The 25,730-nt window shown below is 42.5% G+C and overlaps 1 protein-coding gene across 1 annotated transcript in view; it reads left to right on the forward strand.

Moving 5' to 3' along the window:
• The first annotated feature begins 10,076 nt into the window (after positions 1–10,076).
• The window catches only part of LOC125435351 (cytochrome P450 2D15-like), a 16,195-nt gene continuing 541 nt past the window's right edge, over positions 10,077–25,730 (forward strand). Inside the window, exons 1-7 of the mRNA XM_048501540.1 lie at positions 10,077–10,310; positions 10,602–10,773; positions 13,162–13,314; positions 17,356–17,516; positions 21,367–21,540; positions 22,175–22,316; positions 24,546–24,733. Coding sequence (XP_048357497.1) covers positions 10,077–10,310; positions 10,602–10,773; positions 13,162–13,314; positions 17,356–17,516; positions 21,367–21,540; positions 22,175–22,316; positions 24,546–24,733 — 1,224 coding nt within the window. The remainder of the gene's footprint in view (positions 10,311–10,601; positions 10,774–13,161; positions 13,315–17,355; positions 17,517–21,366; positions 21,541–22,174; positions 22,317–24,545; positions 24,734–25,730) is intronic.

A 25,730-nucleotide genomic window follows, 5' to 3' on the forward strand; every position in this document is an offset into this window, starting at 1 on the left:
GCCTTCGAGTGGAAGCCCATTGCTTGTGCTGCGCATCCAGCAGAAGTGTTGTACATATAGCAACTGAACAGCGGTACTCGGTGAGCTGCTAACTAGTGCCTTCTTGTGTATTAAGCCTGCCCGTTCTTCTCTGAGCAGCAGACCAGAGGGGCGATGCTTTCACGGTTTCACCTTGCCTGAGGCTTGAAGGGAAAGCTGTTTCTGGGTCGACATACCCAAGCCCAAATGCATGCCCTCCTTGCCTCCCCTCTGGACTGACTTTCGCACAATATGCTCCATAGGCAGAGTCATGTGGGGGAGGTGGAAAATGCCCCCTCACCCCTCCTCCTTCCTTGATGACCTGGTGCAAAAAAAGTTGTTTGGTCGTGGGGCGGGGGAGGGCGGCCACCCAATATGGGGGGACTCAGATTTGCACCAGGCTACATTTTCCCTAGATCTGCCTCTGTGTGTCAACCCCCTCCCCTGATTATCATGAGGTAGTGCTATAGAAGGTGACAACGGTGAGAACTTGGGAAGCATTAGAAGTACTTCTCCAAATCTTCTGAAATGGTTATTGAAGTTTGCATTTATACATTTATTTATTTATAGAATTTATACTCTGCCTTTCTACAAGAATAAGTTCTAGGCAGACTGCCAAAGGAATTTATACATAAAATTAAAACCACGAAGCCAAAGTACCAAAATACATACAACAGGAAATAAAAAGTTGTTCAAAAATTCAAGCTGTAAATTAAAAGTCTAAAAGCTGTATAAGATAACATAAAAGCAGTGAATAACAGTATAAAATAAAATACTTCAATCATGTAAACATAGCAGCACAATAAAATCCATTGACATAAGATGAGAGCAAGCTGAAATAGAAGAAAAATAAAGTAATTTTATTCATGTTAGGAGCAGTATTAAATCAAATGCTTAGTACTCTGAAATTCATATACGTCTGTTTAAAGATCTCCAATTCACCATTTATTTATAAGAAAATTTCTGTTGCCTCTCCAGAGAAACTTCTCAAGAGTTTCCATTAAATATTTACAGCCTTGAAGACAATCCAGAACTGTAGCTACTGTCAGCAGTGGCTGATTATTATCTGGAGGAGCAATCCATTATGCATATATGATATCTGATTCAAGAGCATTACGTAAGAGCATTACACTGGCTACCTACTTGTTTCCAGGTTTGATTGGCACTGGTTTTACTTTGAATTCCTTTTCCAGATTGAAGCTGTGAAGCTTGGGATCTATATAACTGAAGGACCATCTCTCCCACTATAAATGTTTGTTTTATATTATAAACCAGGGATGTTGAACTCATTTGTTACAAGGACCAAATACTATATAAATGTCCCTTGATTGGGCCAGGCCAGGCTGGGCTGAACAGTGGTGGCTGACTTGGCTGGTAAGCCCACAGCAGCCTTGCCAACTCATATTGGCACTTGGGGGGGGAGGCTACTTTAGCTGTCAAGCACAGTGGCGCTAGGGGAGGTGGTCAGCACTGGTAGGGGCTGGCTGCCTCCGCTGGTGAGCCCACAGCAGCCCTGTCAGCCCAGATCTGCACTGGGCTTGCCAGCACATAACAGCACTGGTGGACGTGGGTGGCACTGGGGTGGGGTAGGGTGATGGTGCTTCAGCTAATCAGCCCACAACAACCTTGCCAGCCCAGATCAGCACTGGAGAACATGATTGACACTGGAGGTGTGTGATTGCCTCAGCAAGCAAGCCCACCACAAACTTGCCAGCCCAGATTAGCACTGTGTGTGGGGTGGGGGTGGGGTTACAGGGCAAATCAGGTGCACGATGGAATGGGTGCCTGGACTGGCCAGCCTGCAGTGGGGTGGATATCTGGACTGGCCAGTCCATCATGGGCTCATCCAGCCAGATCTGGAGCAAGGGAGTGAAGTCTCAGTTGACTGGCCTTTAGGCCACATGTTTGACACCCCTGACATAAACTCTATCCCAGTATATATCACACATTTTTACTTGGCTTCCAAATTATCAAATAGTTTTTGGGATTTATCAGGACGATACTCAGTCTGTTGCAGAACTGCTCACAAGAAAATATGACGGGTAATTTTGTATGATTTGGGATAATGTTTGCTGACTGTTTTTTAAATGGATAATATTCAGCATTTTTAGATACTGTTACTGTACTCCTTTTGAACAATTGTGAATTACCTTGGATACTTAAAACCCCTTTTCTAAATTGAACAGTAAACAGATTAGGTTGAAAATTGAAAACCAAGAAAAGAAGCTGTGGGCTATTCTTGGAGTTGTACCAGATGTTTGTATTCTCAGTTACGATCCTTTTTGCCATTTTTCTGCTCTTTGCTTTTAAAAATACCATGTACATTTTGGAATTGCCAAATGGAATTGCCTTTATAAAGACTATGCTGTTTTTTAAATATTAACTTGTGTTGCAATCCTCTGTTTCCTTCTGCCATGCTTTGGTTACACTTCCAGGTTCTTCAGTTTATTTTCTGTTTCTAAAGAGGGAATATAAAAGATGTTCTAGATACCATAACAGGAAATCTGTTGCTGTTAAGATCAAGACCCAGTAGTGGCAGAAATAACCAACCCATGTGAGGGGATGGACTGATTTTTTAAAGGCCTGATTTAAAAAAAATTAAACCCACATTGGTGGGGGGTATGGCTGCTGCCAGGGCACAGAGAAGATGCAGGACATTTTTCCATGTGGAATCCCTGTTCTATGAATCTATGTCATACCAGCACCTACAGAAGCAATAGGGAAACCACAAATGCCCTTCCCAGTGTGGAAAACATCTAGAAAACCATGCAATAAAACAAGATTCTGCAAACAGTGTGATAGGCTACAGCTCTATTATTTTAATAAAAGCATCCTACAGGCAGCAAAATAATGCAAAAGGAAATTCAGGGAGAGAATAGTAGAGATATATGATGAGTGGCAGACTGGATATTCCATAGTTACATAAACATGGGGGGTTTGGAGCCTGGCAGACTGTATGTTACCAGACTCAGGCTTGAGGGGATCAAAATGTCCTGGGAACATTTCTTAATATTGAATTAGAGGGGATGTCTCTAGGTGGGAAGAACACATGAACATATAAAGCTACCTTACTCTGAATCAGACTATTGGTGCATCAAGGTCTGTACAGTTCGCTCAGTGGCTCTCCAACATCTCAGGTCTTTCACATCATCAACCATCTGATCACTTTAGCTGAAGATTCTGCACCCCAGCAGATACTCTGCCATAAAACCACAGGCTCTTTCTAAACAAACACATGAATGAGGAGTGTTCTGTCACTGAACTGGGATTGCTTAATTACATTATTGAGACAATCGGATCTGTTAGTGAGGAATGCTACTATGGAAATAGTTCTTTTTTTGACAGAATTTTACCACAGCGGGATTCCTTTGTAACTGATAGGACACTGATTGATTCATTGAGAGGTCTTCCTTAATAGTTGATAGTCAGGTAAGGCTTGCCTTAAAGTGTGCCAATGAGATTAGGTATGGTCTTACTCACTCTAATAGGCCAAAGCCTTATGTTGTCCCATTCAAAGACAAGGAGAAGAAAAGCTGGCCCCAGTCTCATAATGTGTGGGGGTGAACTCAAACGGAGGTCGAAGGGCAACCATGTCTATTTCAGTAAATACACTGACACTCAAACCAGTCAACAAAATGTGAGAGGCCACTGAAAAGGACTCTATATACAAGAAAAAACAGCTTATTGAGATAAGATATTGCTCAGTAAATACAATTTCTTATAAAAACACTAAGCAGGTACTATCTTGTTTAGTAAGATAGATCCACACAGTACTATTAGTTCTAGTAGAGGAACAAGATCACTAAAGAAAGTGATGTCATGGTGGACCTATTTTTAAGCAAACTGAAATGCATGGGTCACAAGGTGTTAAAAAGTGTCCATTGCCATTTTTTACCCTGGCAATTAAACATTTTTTTCCTGCTAGACTATGATGTCATAAATCTGCCAGGCTGGGAGGGACTTACTGAAAGAAACAGAGCATAGCAAGGTAACTCACAAGAGGGTGATGCTCCTTTCATCAAACCAGATCCCCCAACTGCCACTTAAGGCTCACAGGAAAGGCGGGAAAAGTTCATTCCCTTCCAGTTTACATCTGTGTATACCTGCTCTACAGGTAACTATTTTAATTGCTATCAGAGGTATCTACTGACCTAAAATGCTATGACTTTTATAATCCTATCTGATCTTAAGTAAGAGACATTCACCATCACTGTTATTATCATAGTTGTTCACTTTATTTGCTAGTGTCCAATAGATAAAATGCACTAATTACAGGGCTTTTTGGCTGATGGTACTCACCAGAACTGAATTACCAACCCTGTTTGGGGGTTCTTCCAAATCCTGAGAAGGGAATTGGTAGAAATCAGTACAACCTTGTATTGCCCCCTCCTTTTTAAAACAAAAAATGCAATGACAATAAAATCTAACCATCATAAATCGTTCAAAATCATAACAATTAAATTAACAGATAGGACTAAATTTTCACTAGAAAAGTGACAGCATAAAACAAGGGTGTAAAAGCTCAGTCAGCAGCTCATATTAAAGTTAAATCCCTGGAAAACAGATAATTTTTTACTCCTTCGTGGGACTCCTGTAGAAATGAGGCCAGATAAACCCAGATAAAATTTAGTAATTTCCCCCCTCTAACACAGGTTACAAACGCTTCCTGCTTGCCTGTGCAGACTATGGCAAGCAGGAAGTATTCAATACTCATTCCCTTTCCTCCACCATTATGGTGGATTCCCAAGGCGGCCACCATTAGAGTGGATACGCCAACAGACTGCCGCCATATTGTGCAGGTAAGTGGGGAAGATTCTCAGGTGGGGGGATTCTGGGGATGTGGATTCTTGGCTGGGTGGTTCACACGGAAACACAGCACTTCCATGAGAACTGTGCTGCCTCCTGTGTCCAGGATCCCAGTAATCCCGGGTGGCCCTTACACCTGCCATGCAAATAGCGGCAGAGGCAGCAGAAACGGGTTCCACAAACCTGTGTTGCCTGTATGGAATCGGCCTAGGAGTCACCAAGCACAGTACACAACTTGGTGAGAAGCTAAGAAAAGGTACTCAAAGCCATTGCTACTTCCTCTGAATATGGCAGCTGACAGGGATCCAGGATCACTTTCAAACTGTAACTTGAACTTTCAAGCAGAAAACAGTCAGAGTGAAGACCAGAATTTTCCATTTGAATTGAAGAACTGTGCCATCCACCAGCATCACTTTTATTTGATCTGCTCTGAACTTGTCAAACTGAACTAACAATGTAACACTGAAGTAGAGATATAAACTAGCATGGTAAATTGGATCAGCTTTATCAACTTCATATAGAACATAGTCAATTGGATCACTTTTGTCAATTTCACATAGGGGAGCCTGGGCAGGGAAGGTTGTGGAGAGGAGCAACCTTAATCTTCTATATATATAGATAGATATTTATTATTACGGCCTTTTGGCCAGCCAATAGTTTAAAATCAGAGTACATGTGAATACATAGCACTCCACTTATACAAAAATATAATATAAATTAAAATCCATTATAAAATCTATTAATAAATAACATTAGCTTCAGGCATTATTACAGTCCTCATCACACAGTGCAGCTCTTTGTTTTAATAATGAACTACGCTTGTTGTGCACCAGTATACAAAATTTAGCTACCTTCTGTGAAATGGCAGAAACACGATCTTCTAATAATATTCTTACAGAATTCGTATCTGAGTTATCTATGAATGGATATACATGACGTGTTAACAATGGTTGGATCAACAGCTTCCTTTCACCTTCATGTAACTTGCAATGCAGTAAGATATGTGACATTGAGTCTACTTCCCCTGAGCCGCACACACAGGTTCTCCTGTGCCTTGGAATATTTTGGAATTGTCCCATCAGATTAGCTGACGGGAAGGCATCAAAGCGAGCCCTAGAAAAAGCCCATCGGCTTCTTGCTGATGTTATTACAGATAGATAAAGTGCAGCTGAAATACCTATCCATGATTTTAGTGGTTTATATAGAACAGGTAGCCGGGGAAAATCTGTTTGCATCTCAATGTCAGTAAGACGATGGTGGACCATACCCATTGCTCTGCTGCTTCCAATCTCCAAAAGTTGCATTGGATCAAGACCACACTGTCTAAGTTTTGATATAATCTTTTCTAGCCATCCAGGGTAGGGTGTTCTTCTATATATATAAAAATCTAACAGTGTGTTTGTCCCTGATGGTCTCCCTCAGAAGCTGCTGGACGGATCGCCCCCAAATTTTCACAGGACTTCTCTCCCTGTTGCGGGCAGGTAATCGGACCTTCAAATCGCCGAAAATCCATACCTGAGCCAGGTAAAACGTCTTTTTCCTGGCATACCAGGCCATGAAGCTGGCTGTGTTTAATTGTCACCCTTAGAATGTTCGTGCAGCCTGTCTGTGCCCTTGGTATGAGGGCTTAGAATATTCATGCAGATGGGCAGAGATGAGCAGTGAAAACAGTAAATAGGTAATACTGTTAGGTTATACGAGTGGAAGTGAAACACATACACACTTTGCCGTGTGAGACGTCAGGTGGGTTCCCCCCCTCACACACATGCAGGTAACTTTCACTCTCTGTGCCTCACCCACTGCTACCACACAATACATATCCAGCTCATCCTCACACACCTCACTCTGCCCTCCCTCACATCCAACCACCACTTACCCACTTCCTCACCCATATTCGCCACAGCTCTCTTTTACTAAAAGCGAGCTGGAGTTTGCCTTTTTCTTCTAAGAAAATCCGCGTGGTGGGGGGTGAACCAACACTACTGGCTCCGCTTCTTTTGCACGTGGCCATTTAAGAACCCAAGGAGCTGGCCTCGATCTGAGCGCCTCACCACCCTGCCTCTGCTGCCTGACTGGGATAGCCTGCTTGCCCCAGTTCTGCCTTACCCAAGTCAGGACTGTGCTTGTCAACCACCCTCGTGGACAGCGGCATTTGCACTCTGGACAGTTCTGTTGTGGAATGGGAAGGGTTACCTTATACTAAAAAAAAAGACAGCACCATATAGTGATGTGCATTGAAAAGGGAAAGAGGGATTCCATTTGACCACCCCAAAAGGCTATGCTGGGGATCATTGGACCTGCATGGACATCTGTGTGGGTTGCGGACTGTGATGAGAAGGACAATTGCTACAGCAACGCGTGGCAGGGCCCACTAGTGGGGTATAAATAATGTCATAGACACCACCCTTCAAAGCAGCCCCTTTCTCCAGGAGAACTGATTTTTACAGTTTGGAGATCAGTTGCAGTTCTAAGAGGTGATTAAAAAAAAGAGTTTTGAATTTATACCTGACCTTTCTCTCCTGTAAGGAGACTCAAGGCCATTTTCAAACTCCTTTCTCTTCCTGTTCCCACAACAGACACCTTGTGAGGTAGGTGGGGCTGAGAGAGTTCTGAAGAACTGTGATTAACCCAAGGTCACCCAGCAGGAATGTAGGAGTGCAAAAGCAAATAAGACTCCACCGCTCATGTGGAAGAGTGAGGAATCAAACCTGGTTCTCCAGATTAGAGTTCACCTGCTCTTAACTACTATACCATTGTAAAGGCTGTTATTATCTTGCTAAGTTAATCTTAAACTATTTATATGCCATTAAAGGTATTCGAAATCGAAATCGAACTACTATACCAGATCCCACCTGAAGGCTGGCAATCCTACCGAGAATATCAAAATCGCTGGGGCCATCTCTGCTATCTCATATCAGCTCTTCAGAGAAAGAGATCCTACACTCCAAGGTACTTTGTCTAACTCCCAGCAATGACTGTCTGCTTTTCTCTTTGGCCCTCACAGCATTTTAACTACTGTTTCTTTATACCCTACACATATGTCCCTGTGGATCAGCTGCGTGCTTAGATATTTCCTAATAATTAAGGCTTACCAAGGTAATATCTACACATGTTTTTAAAAGTTACCATTCCTTTTGTCATGGGCTCTGAATTCCCCAGTGTATACCATTTTAGACCAAGACCGTAGAAATCCATTCCTCCAAGCTTGCTAAACTTGTCCAGTTTCTGTTCTAATAATTTCATTCACTGTGTAAAACTTGTCAAGGTGGAATGACAGAATATTCACTCCTCTTTTCAGCCGTAGCTATAAAGAATAACTCTCAAGAGTTGAAAACAAATTTCATTCAGATGTCTTTAGATACTTTAAAAAAGCAAAGAATAACAAAGTCAAGGTGTATGTGTGGGTAGAGACGTAAGTCTCTTTGATGGGCATTATGTCTAATATTCATAAGTGAATCAGATCTCACAGCTCATTTACTACACATGATTACAGATGGAGAATTCATGAGGTCACACTGCCTAATTGGTTTCTGGTCCCGGGGATGCTCACAGCTCTTTACTCATGGGATAGGTGTTGGTCTTTCTTTCAACAGCTTTTGTCTTGGCAGGTAATATGTACAAAACAAGAGCAGTGGTATAGGAGAAATTTAAAAAAAACTTCCTCCCACTCCAGTAATGTATTCTGAATCTCTTCTTTCAAGGTATTATTTGTCCCATGGTGGAAAGTATGCAGGATTTTTAGGTCAGGAGTGTCAACCTCATTTGTTACAAGGGCTGGATAGAACATAAATGTGACGGGAGAGGGGGCAATGTATGTGTGTGTGCCTATCTCAGCTGCAATCCCCCAGCAGGCTCTGTGTGCTTGCCAGTCTGTGGGGTGGGGTGGGGGCTGTTGCCAGGGGGTTGGCTACCTTGGCTGGCAAGCCCACAGTGACCACACCAGTCCAGAATGGCACTGGGGGAAGTGGTTGGCACTGGGTATGGGGGAGGATGGGTGCCTCAGTTGGCAAGCCTGGAGCAAGACTGCCAGCCCAGGGAAAGGGGCTGGCCAGGTCAGATGGGGCATGGTTTGGGCTGCCTGACCCATCTGATCTGGCCTGGCAAGCCCATAATGAATTCAGCAGGCAAGATCAGGAGTGGGTGAGATGGGTGACTGGACTGGTCAGCCTGCAGAGGACTTGCCAGGTCAGGCCGGATCAGGAGTAGGGTGTGGGGTGGGTACCTGCTTTGCCAGCCCACAGTGGGCTCACCAGGCCAGGCCAGGTCAGAGCAGGAGCAGGGGTGGGGGTTGCTTCAGTCAGCTCATAGGCAAGAGAAGCCTTTCAAGGGGGCTGCTGGGCTGCATCTAACCACCAGGTTGCACGCTTGGAAACCCCGGTTTAGACTGTGGAAGTTTGTACATTTCAAAATTGACAAATCACAGACAACAAGTTTTAAATAATTCTATGTGTGCATTGTGGAAATGTTCTGAAATTAAAGAGTGAGTCAAACATTTTCAGAAACTGCTTATGCACGGTAAAAGAATTTTGTGGAAGGTAGTAGAAAAGAGGAGTTTTGCAGTACATATGGGTATTTTAGCACATGTAAATTAAATATATTATACATTAAAGATGTTATACATTACATCATCCTTTATGGAATGATTCTGAAAGACGAGCTACGTAGAGTGTCAGAGATCTCTGATCAGGATATCTAGCCATTTCTTCTGAAATTAGGAGCAGGCACTGTGATTTTGTTGTTTTTCAAATTCCAGTTTACTGATAAATATCTCTATCTACCACAAACATACCCAATGTAGTTCCCACAAGAAAAATTATAATAAGCACCTATATGGTACATCTGTATTTTCCACAAAGGGGCAAATATGTAGCTGTGCATTGTGAGATCTGTACAGGAAAATTATGAAGGAAGGGGGAAGAAAGTGTTTTCTGCCAGCTCCAGTCCAAATCTGGGCTCTCCATGGACGCTTTTGCCTTCAGAGTAAAACACAGGAGATCATCCTGATCACGGATTTCTCTAATGGTGTAGTTGGACCAAAAGTTTATTAACCTAATCCCTTGCATAATCTTTTTAATTACAGTAGGAAAAGCACTGCTGCTGATGTAGAGATATTCATAGTGGATCACAGACCTACAGAGGTCTAATTTTGAGAAGAGGAAGCAGAAGACTTTGATCTCCGTAACACAAGAAGCTGCAACAACTCAGACTTCCAGAAGCCAATATTAGTCTGGAAGAGACCAAACGAAGGAAAGATGGTGACTCCAATGACTCCAATGTCCATCTCTTGGATGAGGGCCCAGGCTGCATCCTGGAGGAACAACATCCCAGCAGTGTTCATCTTTCTCCTGATGCTGGCCGTGCTGCTCGATTATGTAAAGTACCGAAGACGAAGAAACAGTCGATCTCCACCAGGACCTATGCGTCTTCCTTTCTTTGGGAATTTGCTGTTAATCGATCTCAGAAATCCACATATTTCTATTAAACAGGTAAGTACTTGGCCAGACCCATGTTGTATGACTTGTCTTATTGAATGATAGTGATTGACAGTTGGTCTCTGAGAAGACCTTTGAAAAGTGCAACAATGATGGGGGAAATTACAGCTAAATTTGTGTTGCCAGTCTTCTGAACAAAGCCAAATTTGCAGTTTCATGTAGAAAATTCTTGGCTGTGTGAAAAAATATGTTTGTTTAGGGGTTATATGATAGTGTGGCAAGGGTTTCTGTTTCTTACCATATTGTCCTGCGGACAGCAATGCACGTTCTTCTTTTTTATGATAGTTGGCAGATAAGTATGGAACTGCCTTTTCATTTCAAATTGGATGGCACAATTTTGTTGTACTGAGTGGATTCAAGATGATAAAAGAGGCACTGGGACAGAAAGCAGAAGACTTCGCTAACCGGCCACATAGTCCACTGTTCAACCTAATAGGCTTTAGAAAAAATTGTGAAGGTGAGTGCTTTTCATGCAGTGATGGCATGCTCTGGCAGTGTTTTTGTACATTGCTATGGTTCTACCAGGAGAGAAAAAATAGATTTAAGACATGTAAATTTAACAGTATTGAGACCCACTTCTTCTCTTCCAACTCCATTTATTGTAGATAACAAGAATTATATACTCCTTATGAAATATCTGATGATACTAAAGTTGAAGCACCAGGTACTAAAGAGAAAGCACCAGATCATTACTGACCCATGGGGTGATGTCATATCCCAATGTTTACTAGGCAGAATTTGTTTTCTCCCCAGTCACCCACACTTTACCCCCAGGAAGGTGGGTATTAATTTTACCAAAGTTGGAAGGATGGAAGGCTCAGTCAAACTTGAGCCAGCTACCTGAAACTGATTTCTGTCAGGATCAAACTCAAGCAAGCAGGGCTTTGACTGCAGTACTGCAACCACAGGGCTGCCTATTCCTCCTGGATATTGATTATTGATTATTGTAGAGATCTAAGATGCATCTTTTATTTAAATAAGCATCCAAGCTCAAAACCCCATTCTCTTTTCTGAGCATATTCTACCTCACAGGATTGTTATAAGGATAACACAGAAAGGGGGGAGAACTTAAAATACCATCCTGATTTCCATGACATAAGGGCAGGATAACAGATACATGTAATTTATTTTTGCCTATGACAGTAACTGTGGGAGTGAGAGCTAGAAAGAAGGTTGCCTAGATGCTGCCCCACAGTCTTCTCCTACTTCCAAACCACCCAGAAAAGACAGAAAAGTATAGCTGTGTATTTCTTCAATTTCCTGATAGTCCCTCTCCCATGGATTTAACCATGGAGAAAAAAGCAAGGTGGGAAAGGAGGAAACAGAGGCCCAGACAGGCATACAGGTGGGCGAGAATATCATGCCTTCAGGCAAAAGAGAAATGTTTTAAATAAATTCATAAAACTGTTATGTTTGACTGATTTGGTTGTTTGTGACAAGTGAAATGCATTTGGGTAACCAGGAAAGGAACTTCATTCATTCATTCCTTGTCATACGTGTCAAATACAGGTGTGTGCACTGTGCAGGCTGATGATCTAGTAAACATGTATTTGGCGAGCGGGTGGGGAAGGGGGAGGGAGTTGTGACCTGCAAAGTCAGATATACTGCTCAGCAGGACAACTGTCCCTTGAAAGCTATTTGGTGAACAGGGAATTATAGTGAAGAGTTTATGTAACCTCTGCCTGTGTGAATTCTTTACCATTCAATCAGGAATGGAACTTGCAAGACAAATTAATTTTATGTGGAATTTCTGTAACTCAAAGTTTTATATAGCTAACATGTAGGTATAATAGTGAACAGAAACTTGCGACAGATTGTCTACCTGAGTTCAATTGAATACATGTTCTTGCTTGCAGAAACTTAGCTGTCCAAACTTTTCCTCAAATCCACTAAGGTTTTTGATTCTTCTCATTCATTTCACTTCTAAAATGGTTCAGTTCCAACCAAATGGACAATATAGGAACCAGACTGCATTTTTTGGGTCTGGTCCCAGCCTGGGGAAATGCTCTGTCAGCTGAGACTAGGGCCCAGTGAGACTTAGCTTTTACCAATTAGTTTACCTCATACAATTGTCCTACTACCTTTTTTTCTTTTTTCCCCCTTTTTTGTTGTCAAGGTACAGCTGACATTTGGTGACTCCATAGAGTTTTCAAGGCAAGAGACACTCAGTGGTAGTGTGCCTTTGCCTACCTCTACATCCATCACCCTTGGAGGTTTCCCATCCAAATATTAGCCAGAGTTTACCCTGGTTAACTTCTATGATCTCATGAGATCAGGCTATCCTCGGTTATACAAGTCAGGGCATTATACAAGTTGATAACTACCGGCTCCCCACCAAATAGATACTTCCTGGAAGCTAATCTCCATCACTGGGCATTTCCCCACTTACCTTTGCTGCCCTTTGCTGTGCGCTATTCTCAGCACGCAGCATCTCTGGCGCGCGCCTGGGCATCCCCACGACCCCACGCTCTGCACGGGGTCATCAAAAGGCGCCGTTTTCTCCAGCGCCAGGGATGCCGCGCGCTGAGGGGGCATGAGAGCGGCAGCGTCGGGGCGGCTGCGTTGTTGCCGCCCCTGTAGTGGGGAGTGCCTGGGGACCCCAGCTACTTGAGGAGAGTAGCGCAGGGCTTAAGGTAAGTGGGGAAAGGGCCACTGACTCTGGCCCTGTTGGTCAAAACCAAGTAGTTCCTGAGCTTGAGAGATTTTACCCAGTACTTCCTTGCAAAACATCACTGACTGAGATTTAAAAAAAACAGCAAAAAATCATAAGTTTAAATCTTGAATATTTCCTGGGAAAAGTGAAGAGAATGGCAAACTGTCAGGATTTTCCCCCCAATTTTTTCAGGAATACTCATGGCGACGTACAGCAGTGGCTGGAAGGAGCAGAGGAAATTCTGTGTCTCCACTCTGAAAAACTTTGGGATGGGGAAGAAAACACTTGAAGAAAGGGTATCTGAAGAAGCTGGATTTCTGTGCTCAGAATTCAAATCACGAGCAGGTGATCTCATTCTTGGGGCATGAGGGAGGCTAATCCTTGTGCTCAGAAAGGGAAAATGTTGATCTTGGGATCAAATATATGGAGTGAATATTTTTAAAGGGCAGATCTGAGAGAAGATGGGATGAATAACAGAACAATCCTAATACCAGAGAGGTGACTACATGAAAACATGGAGATAATTTGTTAAGGTGTTGTGATCTTTTGAGAAGCCAAATTGCTTTCTTTAATAAATTTAGAGACCTAGACTAGTCTGAATACAAACTGTCAACATGTTGCAGCTTGGCATATCTTGTATCTGAAAGGGGCATTTAGAGGCTTGTGTAATGAAGTGTATTCCATCATCCCCAAAGGTCTAGTGTTAGCAGGGATGTAGGTATATATTTTTATGGGGGGGTTCGGGGGGGCCACACACCCACCCGCCCTAGGGCATGGCCACGCCTCCCCAAGCCCCGCCCCCAGGCCTAGCGTTTATAAAAGCAGCTCTCCAAGGCGGGGGACGGCAGACTCCCCCGCCCTGCCCTCCCCTGCCCCCCATCAGCTGGGCTCCAAGCTAGCAGCTGGCAGTTCCTTCTGTCCTCCCCTCTGGGCAGAGGCATAGAGGGAAAATGGAGCCCAGTGCAAAATCTGAGTGTTGCGTCCCGTCCCGTCCCACCCCCCACCCCCGGGCAGCCGCCGTGATGCTGGAATCCACCCCAAACAGCATCACTTTCAATGGTGTTTAAACTAGAGAGCCAAATTCTCCTTTTAAATCCACCTTAAAGGGAGAATCTGGGGTCCCCAGTTAAACAACATTGAAAGTGATGCTATTTGAAACAGCATCACTTTCAATGTGGCGTAGTGGTTAAGAGCAGGTGCATTCTAATCTGGAGGAACCGGGTTTGATTCCCTGCTCTGCTGCTTGAGCTGTGGAGGCTTATCTGGGGAATTCAGATTAGCCTGTGCACTCCCACACATGCCAGCAGGGTGACCTTGGGCTAGTCGCAGCTTTTCGGAGTTCTCTCAGCCCCACCCACCTCACAGGGTGTTTGTTGTGAGGGGGGGAAGGTCAAGGAGATTGTAAGCCCCTTTGAGTCTCCTACAGGAGAGAAAGGGAGGATATAAATCCAAACTCTTCTTCTAAACTGAGGACCTCAGATCTTTAAATCCATGCCAAAGGGGGTGGATTTAAAAGGAGAATCTGGGGAAATTTGGGGGGTGCCTGCTGTCAGGGGTGCAATTGTGAAGCTACAGTACCAAAATTTTAGGGTATCTTTAGGAGACTCTCCTAATGATACTACCCAGGTTTGGTGAAGTTTGGTTCAGGGTGTCCAAAGTTATGGACCCTCAAACGTGTAGCCACCATCTTCTATTAGCTCCCATTGGAAACAATGGAGGATGGGGCACCCCCTTTGGGAGTCCATAACTTTGGACCCCCTGAACCAAACCTCGCCAAACCTGGGTAGAATCATCAGGAGAGGCCCCCCAAACAATCCCTGAAAGTTAGGTGCTGCTAGCCTAAACAATGCTCCCCCTGCAGGCCAAAAATTGAAAAACACTAAAAATGTTTTTAAAACCCACAAACGGGTGGGCGGAGCTTCAGACATGAAAGGGGGGGTCTGAACCGAAGAAACCCCCCCCCTTACCTACGTCCTTGAGTGTTAGGGATGCCAGCCCAATGTTTATGGCAAGAAGACCAAGAAGACCATAGAGCTGCAATTCCCACCAACATAAGGGGCTTTGTTGAACCTTTTAAAAATATTTGCAATTGTTAGACAGCTAGAGTTTTATAACATCATAACAATTTATTGCCATGATTTACTAGCTTGTCTGAATTCCTAGTCTCTCTAACCTTTTGTTGCTGTGGTTGCATACAAGCTACACTTTTCTTCTTGCAACTCCACAACTAAAAAATATAGAAGGTTACTTTTTCTTAATGAGGGAAAGAAGAGAAGGAAATGATGACCTACATTTTATTGAACTGTGCTTTATTGCAATGAAAAGTACATTAGAAAAAAATAGCAACATGAAAAGCAAATGAGTAAGGATTGGGGAGAGATGCAAAAGTGTGGGGAGAAGAAAATATGAAGTGATAAGACAAAAAAAGAATTTGAATTTATACTCTGGTTTTCTCAACCATAAGGAGTCTCAGAATGGCTTACAAATTCCTTCCCTTCCTCTCCCCTTATCAGGCACCTTGTGAGGTAGGTGGGGTTGAGAGAGTTGTGAGAGAACTGACTAGCCCAAGGTTACCCAGCAGGCTTCATGTGGAGACTAGAGTCCACCACTCTTAACCACTACACCACACTGGAGAAATCTCTCCAGAAATTTCTTTCGAACATGAAGGGAACAAAGTTGAGAAAAGGAATCCAAATGAAATACACTAAATTGTACGGTAGCTTGGCATAGACTGGTAGCAATTGTTTTCTTCATCAGCTGCTACTGTTTCTTCTTGCTTTAATCATCATTCCCAAGGTTTCTGATGAGTGACAAGATTCCCTGACAGGGAATTAATAAAGGAAATCAAGCAGTATGCAAGGAAGCCAGCCCCCTCTGCCATTAACTGCAGGTGTTCTAGAAAATCCAGGCTTTTCCTGGCTCCACCTTTACTGCCCTGGCAAACTGCCTGCTGCTGCCTTTGTCTTTGCTGGCGGCAGCAGCAATTGCAGGCCAGTCTGCAGTGAAGAAAAGAGACCCCCCCACCCCTGACCCCGCTGCTTCCAACTTCTTATGGTAACAAAACATACTTGCCACAGGAAAGTTGTTGAGTACATTTGTGTGTGAGGAGGGGGACTGTAATGCCAAGAGAAGTTTCTTGGAATAAAACAGGATTCACTTTTGAGTAAATCTGCTTAGGATTGCTCATATTTTGTGTGCAGACTGAATCCCTCCTTTTACAGTTGCCAGTTATGGCTGACAACCTGGTGGGAGAAACTGGAGGGGGGAGGGGAACGATCTCCTCAACTTAGTGCCAATGCAATATGACACTTCTAGTGCAAAACCAGAAGTGAGGTTATCATGTTGGTGTGATTCTGTAGGATTCCTACAGCTTCACCCCAATGGAATGATGTCACTCCCAGTTTTGTATTGGAAATGGTTCATGGTACTGAGAAGATTATTGAATTTCCTCCCTGCTAGCCTTTCAAGGGGTGGGGGTGGGGGCAAGGATGAACGATCTCCTGAATTAACAACCCCTCTGCTTCTTCCATTTCCACAGCGCCAGTCTGAATGGGGGACAGCTGTGGCTATACATCAGTGGACTTAGTGGGGTGTAAATTTGTTTAGGTCGGTTGAACTGAATTTATGAATTTCCCAGACTTTCATCCAGCTGAGCCTTTGCAAGGTCAAAACTAGGAACAACTAAATATTATGTGCAGTATAGGACAAAATTAGACTTCATGGCCAAGATCTGATTCCTGATCCTATGCTTGAGGCTAGTTTGGCAGAAAGAGAGGTTTTCCATCTAGCCCTCATCAGCTGGGAGGAAAACGGCTGAGAGGGGATAGGTTGTTGAGGAAGGATTAAAGGCCATAAACCACAGTTTCTCCCATGTGAAAGCTTCCATGAAAGACAATTTGCTTACGATTACTGACCACCCCTGCAACTGAGGCTCAAGAGGATGATGTGCATGTTTTAGGATGTGTTCTCAATTGATACTGGACAATGATGATACCCAACAGTATGCCTCCCAGAATGCCCAGCTATGCATAGGGTTTTGTTAAGGAGAAGTCAATGTAAAAAGTGTCCTCTGGAAATAAAATCTTGATAACTACTGTTCTGTGCAGTTCAACGTCTCGTTTTCAGTGCCAAAACAGCGGTGTTTTGGGATTGGAATCTAATGTCCACTGTCTGTGATGTCCTTCAGACACATCCACAGCTGGAGAGGAGCTGCTTTCCATAATACAGCTGTCAGATGGTAATGCCTTTTCTCTAGGACAGGCCTATTCCATTGGCTTCACCCAACAAAGCTGTATCATTTACACAGGCCATATAGAATTCCATCATGCAGGATATATAGGATGACATTTTTCTAGTGTCATTGTGTTGTTGCTGTGTCTCATCCAGGCTCTCCCTTTAACCCTCAAAATCTTGTGAACAACGCAGTTGGCAATATTATCTGCACCTTAACATTTGGTGACCGCTTTGAATACAATGATGAGACCTTCCTGAAGCTAATGCACTTGACAGAGGATATTATGAAGACGTTAACCAGAAACCTGCCCCAGGTACCTTCTTAAGTCTGACTGGACAATAAAGAAGCAGAGGAGCTGCCTAAATACAATATGATCTGACACTGAGCCAAACTTGAAACTGTTGAATGAAGGGAGTGTAACCTAGTCCACTAATATCCCCTATTCCCCTAACGTTGACATAACTTTTTGTTGTGCAGGTATCATGGGTCTTTTATGTTAGGCTAGTGGCCTTTGGGGGTTTTAAGGTATAAACAGGATTAGTGGCCTTCATCAATGCGTAGCAGAACATGAATTGGCCATGCCAATTGGCCATGCTGGCAGAGGCTGATGGGATTTGTAGTCCATGAACATCTGGAGAGCCGAGGGTTGCAGACCCCTGATCTAGACCATCAGTTCCTTACAACAGACCAGGTAATGCATGCACAAACATGCATTGCACCACAATGCATGCATGTGCCATAATGAACTCAGCCAACCACTCATAGCATATACCAAAGGATCATCAAAGAATCTTCTGCCTTCTTAAAGATAGTTAGGCTCATTCCGCACATGCAGAATAATGCACTTTCAAACTGCTTTCAGTGCTCTTTGATGCTGTGCGGAATGGCAAAATTCACTTGCAAACAGTTGTGAAAGTGGTTTGAAAATGCATTATTTTGCATGTGCGGAAGGGGCCTTAGTCTCCTGTGCAAGCACTGGATAGTTAATGACCCATGGGGTGATGTCACATCATAACATTAACTAGGCAGACTCAGTTTACAGGGTGGTTTGCCTTCCCAAGTCATCTTATTATATACCTGAAAAACAGGGTATGTCAAGTATATGGCAGGTCAACATAATGCATAACTGGTGGGCTGTTTTGGCTCCAGTGAGACATAAATTGAGATGGATGCTTGCTTCCACTCCCAAAAAAGTTCTCCCTATTTAAAAGAATCATTAGTTTAATCTCAACCTATTTAAATTAGTAGGACTTCTGTGGGGTGTGAAAGGCAGTGTGCGTACTTCCACACAGAATCTTTACATAAACAAATTAACAGAAACTGTAAAAAGTTAGTATCACTTTCAGTCACGAAATATGAAGGGGTTACTTCTTTATAATTTAATTTCTGATGACATCACTAGTTTGAAGTGATCCATTTTAGTGACCAAGTGTGAGATTAATTTCTATTGATGTTTTCCTAAATGGAGATATAGTATTTTAGAACAAATTTAATAGCTTCAGTCCTCAGATGACCAAATCACAGAAATGGGAAGGAGGGAGTAAGGTGTTTTCTTCACCAGTGTGTGAATGAAACTAGTTCTTATATCACAGTATTAATGGAACAGAGAAATCTTATGAACCTACTAAGTTCAGAGAGATATAAAATATTTTCATCTATAGTACTTCTTGAACCCACGTCTGCTTGTGACCGGCCAGGCCCACCAGTGTCATAAAAGGGAGGGTTGGTTTGATAAAAAAATGGAGATCTCAATAACAATCTTTGTTCAAATGTAAAAATAACAGAATCATCCAAGGGTTCCTAAGTGCTTGCTAATGGCAAGCAATCACCCCCTGATTCTTGCCTCTGTCTGCCAGTGCTCACTTGATCTGTGGGCAGAAGCAGGCAGGAGGAAAGGGTGGAGTGATTTGCACCTCTGTGTGATGAGATCACTTCTGCTCCAACGCAGAAGCTCTGACATTGCACTGGGGAGGTCACACTCTGACATTCTTCCCAAAAACTCTATGACCGTGGTGGCGAACCTTTGGCACTCCAGATGTTATGAACTACAATTCCCATCAGCCCCTGCCGGCATGGCCAATTGGCCTGCTGGCAGGGGCTGATGGGAATTGTAGTCCTTAACATCTGGAGTGCCAAAGGTTCGCCACCACTGCTCTATGAGAACCACATGAGGGAGCCTATGTTACAGTGTTCCCCTGCTGTAATGTCAGAACTTCTGTGTTGTGCCAGAAGTGACATCATCATGTGGGGATTCAGATCATTGTCCCCTGTATCCATCCCTCAAATGCTCCCGCTGGTTGCCAGCAGGGATCTGGCAACCCTAATCTGATATTTTTTTTTAATCCCGAACTAGCAGGTTTATATATGAGACACAGCACAATTGATCATTATACTACACTACACTGAGGGCTTTAATTCAAGTACACCAATAACTATGGAAAATGTGTGTTGTATTTGTCAATCTTATATCAGCAATTGATAAATCAAGATTGTGAAGAAAGTGTGATATCAGTCAAAGGCTTCTTAGACTGTTGATTGAATTACATTTCAACTTTACAGCTAGGGTAAGGGTGAGCCGACAAGTGTCTCTTTTTGACCCCATTCCTTGAACCCTTGCTTATTGGTCCCTATTTATTTAATGTTTATATTAATGACATCATTCAAACCTTGGAGTCACAGAAAAATCTCAGTGTTTCTGTACACTGATGTTATAGCAATTATGTCTTTTGCTGGATTGGTCTTTAAGGATGCTATCAAACTTTGCTGTTTATTGTGAAAGAGAGCAACTAAGAATTAATTATGACAAAACTAAAATTGGTAATAGTAGATTTAACCATAGATTGTTTGTTAATGCCTAGTTAATACAACAATACTCCTTTTAAAATATCTGGGCATTGTATTTCAAGAATCTCTATCTTGAAAGGCACACCTTAATGGAATCTCAGTATCTCAGTAGAGGTATTTTAAAAATGTTTTACTCAAAAGGAGGTCAGTTAAATTGCACCTGTGCTCAAAATATCCCAGGGCAAAGTTATTCCACAGGTTTTATTTGGGCATGAAATTTGGGCTGAGAAAATGCTTTTTAAAGGAAGATCTTGAGCTTTCCTGAAGACACACTGATTCCATATTTGAGGTTGGAAGTTGAATTGCCATCCATTATAGTAAAAGTTCATTTAAAGCTATTAAAATATTTTTAAAAGCTCGACAGTATTTCAGAAGACCATTTAATTAAATTCTGTCATTATCTTACTAATGCATCCAGGCCATGGCTTTTGTCTTTTTGGAGGGTTTCATAGCATTCCTGTGCAGCAAAGGCCCCCTGTGATCATAATCAAGTTGAAAATATTAAGCATTATGTTTTATATTGCTCACTTTATAGAATTATAAGAAACAAACTGTTGAGTCAGTTCATTATCAGTTGTTCAGTTTCTGATATTCTTACTGGCAGATGTACTCCCTTATGGTACTTTTTGAATACCTACATGTTCTGTTTTTGTGTATTAAAATTAGGAAGAGGGTCATATTCTGTACTTAAGAAGTTTTAAAATTTAAAGTTGACTTAAGCTTTAAGTTGTGTTGTGTAGGCATATTTTAAATAGTGACTGGGTGAGGTTTATGGTTTATACTTGTATTTTGATGAGTTCTTAATGTTGTTTATTTACTTATATTCCACCCTTCCTAATCAGTTCAGGGCAGTTTCCAACTTCTAATATACAAAGCAATACAATATAAATAGATTAAAACCCACAATTTAAATATAAATTTCAGTTTAAGATTAAAATATCATTATAAATTTAAAATTTAGACATTTGATAGCATTGTAGGCACTTTATCCTACCAGTGATTGCCAACGTAACAAGGGAGCTAAAAAGGAGGAGAACAAAAGGGAATGGAGGAAGGGGAAGGAAAAAGAGAGGGTAGGAAAGGGGGGAGAGGGGAAAAAGGGCAACAGGAAGGAAGGGGAGGGGGAAGGGGGGGCCTCAATTGTATGCTTGGTCTACTTATGGTATGCTCATGCATATCTGATGTTTATGCTATGTTACATTATGTTATCTTATGACCTATGGTTACAACATTCACTTCAGTTTGAATTACATCATGATGATACTTCAGGGAAAATGACCTTACCACAAGTTTTTCTTCTTCCATTATTTGTATAACAGCTTTTCCTCTCAGTATCCTGGCTTTCCTATATTCCTGGACCTCACCTTAAAATTAGGAAATTGTATAATGAAATTACTGCCATGGTAAGAGAGATTGTAAATAAGCATAAGAAAACAAGAGATCCAACCTTTCGAAGAGATTTCATTGACGCATTTCTAGAGGAGATGGAAAAGGTAGGAAAGAGAAATTTAAAATAGTGTCCCTTTGGATGGCAGTCATGGGCTTTTTGTCATGTCTATTTCCACATTCTACCTAGGGACAGTGAACACCAATTCATTCATCCTTTATCCTTTTTTAAGGTATATCTTGCATGCCAGTAATAACAGTTACTGCTAATTTTTCAGCTACCACTCAGGGTAGAATACAGAAAGTGCCTTTTAATGAAAGATTTTGTCCCTGCAGTTCAGCTTACGAAGAATCAATCCAACACGTGATATTACACTGCCCGTTACACAGTTTAGCCAGGAACAAATATCTAAACCCGTGGCTAAAAACCCCCATTGATAACACTGATCTATCAATTGTGGTAACGATGCTGGATTGTGGTTCTGCAAGTGTATTGGAAGCGCTGGCTAACTTTTTGTGCTCTGTCATCAGCAAATGGTTATAACTGTACTGGAGATTGTATCATTACACTGAGGTTGCCATTGTTGCTGGTATATTGCTGCTGTTGTTTTAATTATGCCATTAAAGGTTATTGTTATTATTATTATTACTGCTAATTTCACAAGTTAGTGCTCAAATGTAATATTGAATGACCAACTTGCCAGCTTGCCATGAGAATGACCAACTGTTAACTTCCTTCAGGTCCAAGGGAATGCAAAAAGCAGTTTTAATGAGGAGAACCTCGTTAAAATTATTTACGATTTGGTTGCAGCTGGCACTGAAACTACTTCTTCCACCTTACTTTGGGGGTTGCTGAAAATGGTCCTTCATCCAGAAGTTCAAAGTAAGTGATGAGCATCAATCATGGTAGCCTCCCAGTTAGACTGTTGTAACACACTCTATGTGAGGCTGCTCTTGAAGATGGTCCAAAAGCTGAAGCTGGTGTAGAACGCAGCAGCCTGGCTGCTGGTGGACATCACATAACATCTGTTCTGAGGGAACAGCACTGGCTCCCTATTCGCTACCAGGCCCAATTCAAGGTGCTATTAGTAACGTACAAAGCCCTATACAGCCTGGACTTTATGTATCTGAAGGAATGCCTCCTCCCATAGAAACCTGCCCTGGTGCTGAGGTCAGTGGAGAGGGGGCGCTTCTTGGCAGCTCCATCGCCTTCTGAGATTTTGGAAGAGGGGCTGCCCGGAGGACCTTTTCTGCAATGGCCCTGGGGCTTTAAAACACTCTCCCTCCAGAGGCTTGCTAGGTGCCAGCACTGCAAGAGTTTGGGTACTTGGTCAAGACCAACTTCTATACCAAGGAATATGGGTGATCCCTCCCAGAAGCGTAGCTATAAGGGGGAGGGGGTGCCCCTGACCCTGACCCCTTCCCCTCTCGCCCTGCCCTGCCAGACCTGGCCCTGCCCCTGCCCCACCAGCCTGGCCCGTTTTCAGATGTTTTCTACTGGCAGAAAAAGGTAAGTGGGGGGCAGGGTGGGGCTGTGGCCATGGAGGGTGGGGCAGGAGGGCCATGGGGGGGGACACTTGGGTGCCATTTTCTCCCCCTATGCCCCGATCCCTCCAGGGAGGTGCCACCCTCATCCCCCTCCATACTCCCTTTTATTGTACTTGGAAACTGCTATCACTGTATCGGCACTCTATGGATTCAGCCCTGCCCAATTTTTTAAAGTGTGGGAGGGGCATTATGGGCGATGATTGTTTATGCATTTTAGGAGGGTTAGAGTAGAAGAATGTTTTATGATGGCTTTTAAGATTGTTTTGTGGTTTTTATGATTGTACCTCACTCAGGGCCTTAGGTGCTGGGCAGGAAATAAGTATGCAAATAAATAAATAAATAATAAAATCAGTAGAAATGGAGACATTTCTTGAAGGGTTTGTGTTTTGAAAAACTTCCCCATTCCTCTGCATATACAAGTTTGAATTTTTAGATTTATTTCCACAGCTATTCTAGAAGGATCCCCATGGCAGTTTTCATAAAAATAAATAAATAATAATAAATAGGGGCCATATCCACACTCTTTAGTGCATAATATTTATATCATGTTTCATACCACACTGAACACCTCTCCCAACTTCTGGCAGTTACGTTTTCAATCATTTGCAGGTGTGCATTTTAAACCTTTCTAAGTAGTCTTATTGCACAAAGGAAGAGGGAAAGGAGGTGGGTAGAACAATTACGATTCAGATGAACTTGAGGGGTGGTAGCTAGATAATCTGAATCATGGCACATCTGTCTGCTTAGGTGTGTAAAAATAAAAGGCCCATTGCAATCTGAGATGAAAGTGTTCTCTTATTGCGTCTAGTCATTCCTCTAGATGGAAGCTGCTTACAAACTAGCTGATGACCCATCTAGAAAAGTGGTTCTCAACCTGGGGGTCGGGACCCCTTTGGGGGTCGAACGACCCTTTCACAGGGGTCGCCTAAGACTCTCTGCATCAGTCTTCTCCATCTGTAAAATGGATAAATGTTAGGGTTGGGGGTCATCACAACATGAGGAACTGTATTAAAGGGTCGCGGCATTAGGAAGGTTGAGAACCACTGATCTAGAACAATTGACCCTTCCCTATCCTTAAAGACACTGTTGCAGAAAGGCTGTGAAAATCTCCGCACACAATTTTTATACCAGACAAATCAAAAAGAAATTGAACTGGTGATAGGTGGGCCATGCCTGAGGAAAGAATAACATGGCAGAAGTAGAGGTTCACAATTAAATGAGTCCTTTGCCCTGTCAGATTTTGGCAGACTTGATGATGACCTCAGAGAAGCAGCCTGATCCTTGGAATTCTGGTGTTCAATTTCAAGCTAAGGATAACAACAAATAAGGCTTGCTGATACTGGATTTGAGATGCAGAAGATCCATTTTCACTTGGTGTCTCCTCAAATAAAGGAAACATTGCCTGTCATTGTTGATTTTACAGGTCTTTATGAGAAAGGACAGAACTTTGAGGAAGAGGGGTTTTGACATGAGGAAAAAAAAGGATGGAATAAACCACCATCCTGAGCAGTGTGGAAAGGATATGTATCCAATACATTCATAATGAATTAATTAATATTTCCAGAAAAAGTCCATGAAGAAATTGAAGAAGTACTTGGGAAGGATAAAATACCCATGATGGAGGATCAGCCCAAAATGCCTTATACCAATGCTGTAATCCATGAAATTCAACGTTGTGCTGATATTGTAGCTTTTGCATTTCCATATTTCACACGGCAAGATGTTGAAGTTGGAAAGTTTGTCATCCCTAAGGTACAATCTCTTGAAAATGAACTTCTAAGAAATAAAGTCAGAGTTGGCCAATCATTGCTTGATGGATCACATAAAGGACATTGTGGGAGAACTTTATCAACAATGGTTCTTACATAGTATCAGTTGATTCAGCTGGATCTCATAACTGTGTTAGAATTCATAGCAGGCATACATTATTTGGCTACCTAACAGATGATAGATAAATAATGCCAAACACAGTATTAGTTGTATCAGTTTTTTTATATATGGCAGGAAAATGGAGGAACTCACCTGTTGAACAAATTATTTTTGGAAGGAAAAAATGATACCAATTTAATAAAGTGATCAAGTATGCTTTCAGGTTGATCTTGTAGGAAGAAGAGAAGAGTTTTGGTTTTGTACCATGCTTTTCTCTACTGTAAGGAGTCTCAAAGTGGCTTACAATCACCACCCCCTCTAGCATACACACACAACTGGCACCTTGTAAGGTAGGTAGAGCTGAGAGAATTCTGAGAGAACCATGACTAGCCCAAGATCACCCAGTGGGATTCATGTAGAGGAGAAGGGAATCAAACTAGCCTCTCCAGATTAGAGTCCACCACTCTTAAACACTACACCTCAGTGATAACAAAGAAATGTTTAGAATGGTAGACAATAATATCTGCATAAACGTCAGGACATGCTGCAATGCTTTAGCATTATGAAGAGCCCTCCAATTTTGTTTTGGAGAAGCCTTATATGATACTGCTTCTACCCATGGTGGCAAACCTTTGGCACTCCAGATGTTATGGACTACAATTCCCAATCTAAGCTATCAATTACTAATTGAAAATTTTAAAAAACCCTGTGATGGAACAGATTTAAATTAGAAGCCCTGTGCCTTATCTCATAGTAAATTAGAGCTGGCAAGCAGGAAATACAAGCATTGGCTACCTTCTCCTTATCTTAGGCCGTTTCTGCATGGCCACCACGCGCCCCCACGCCGGCGAGAGTTTCGCTGGCGTGGGGGCGGGAGCCT

The sequence above is a fragment of the Sphaerodactylus townsendi genome, linkage group LG06, assembly GCF_021028975.2.
Source record: "Sphaerodactylus townsendi isolate TG3544 linkage group LG06, MPM_Stown_v2.3, whole genome shotgun sequence".
Taxonomy (NCBI): Eukaryota; Metazoa; Chordata; class Lepidosauria; order Squamata; family Sphaerodactylidae; genus Sphaerodactylus; species Sphaerodactylus townsendi.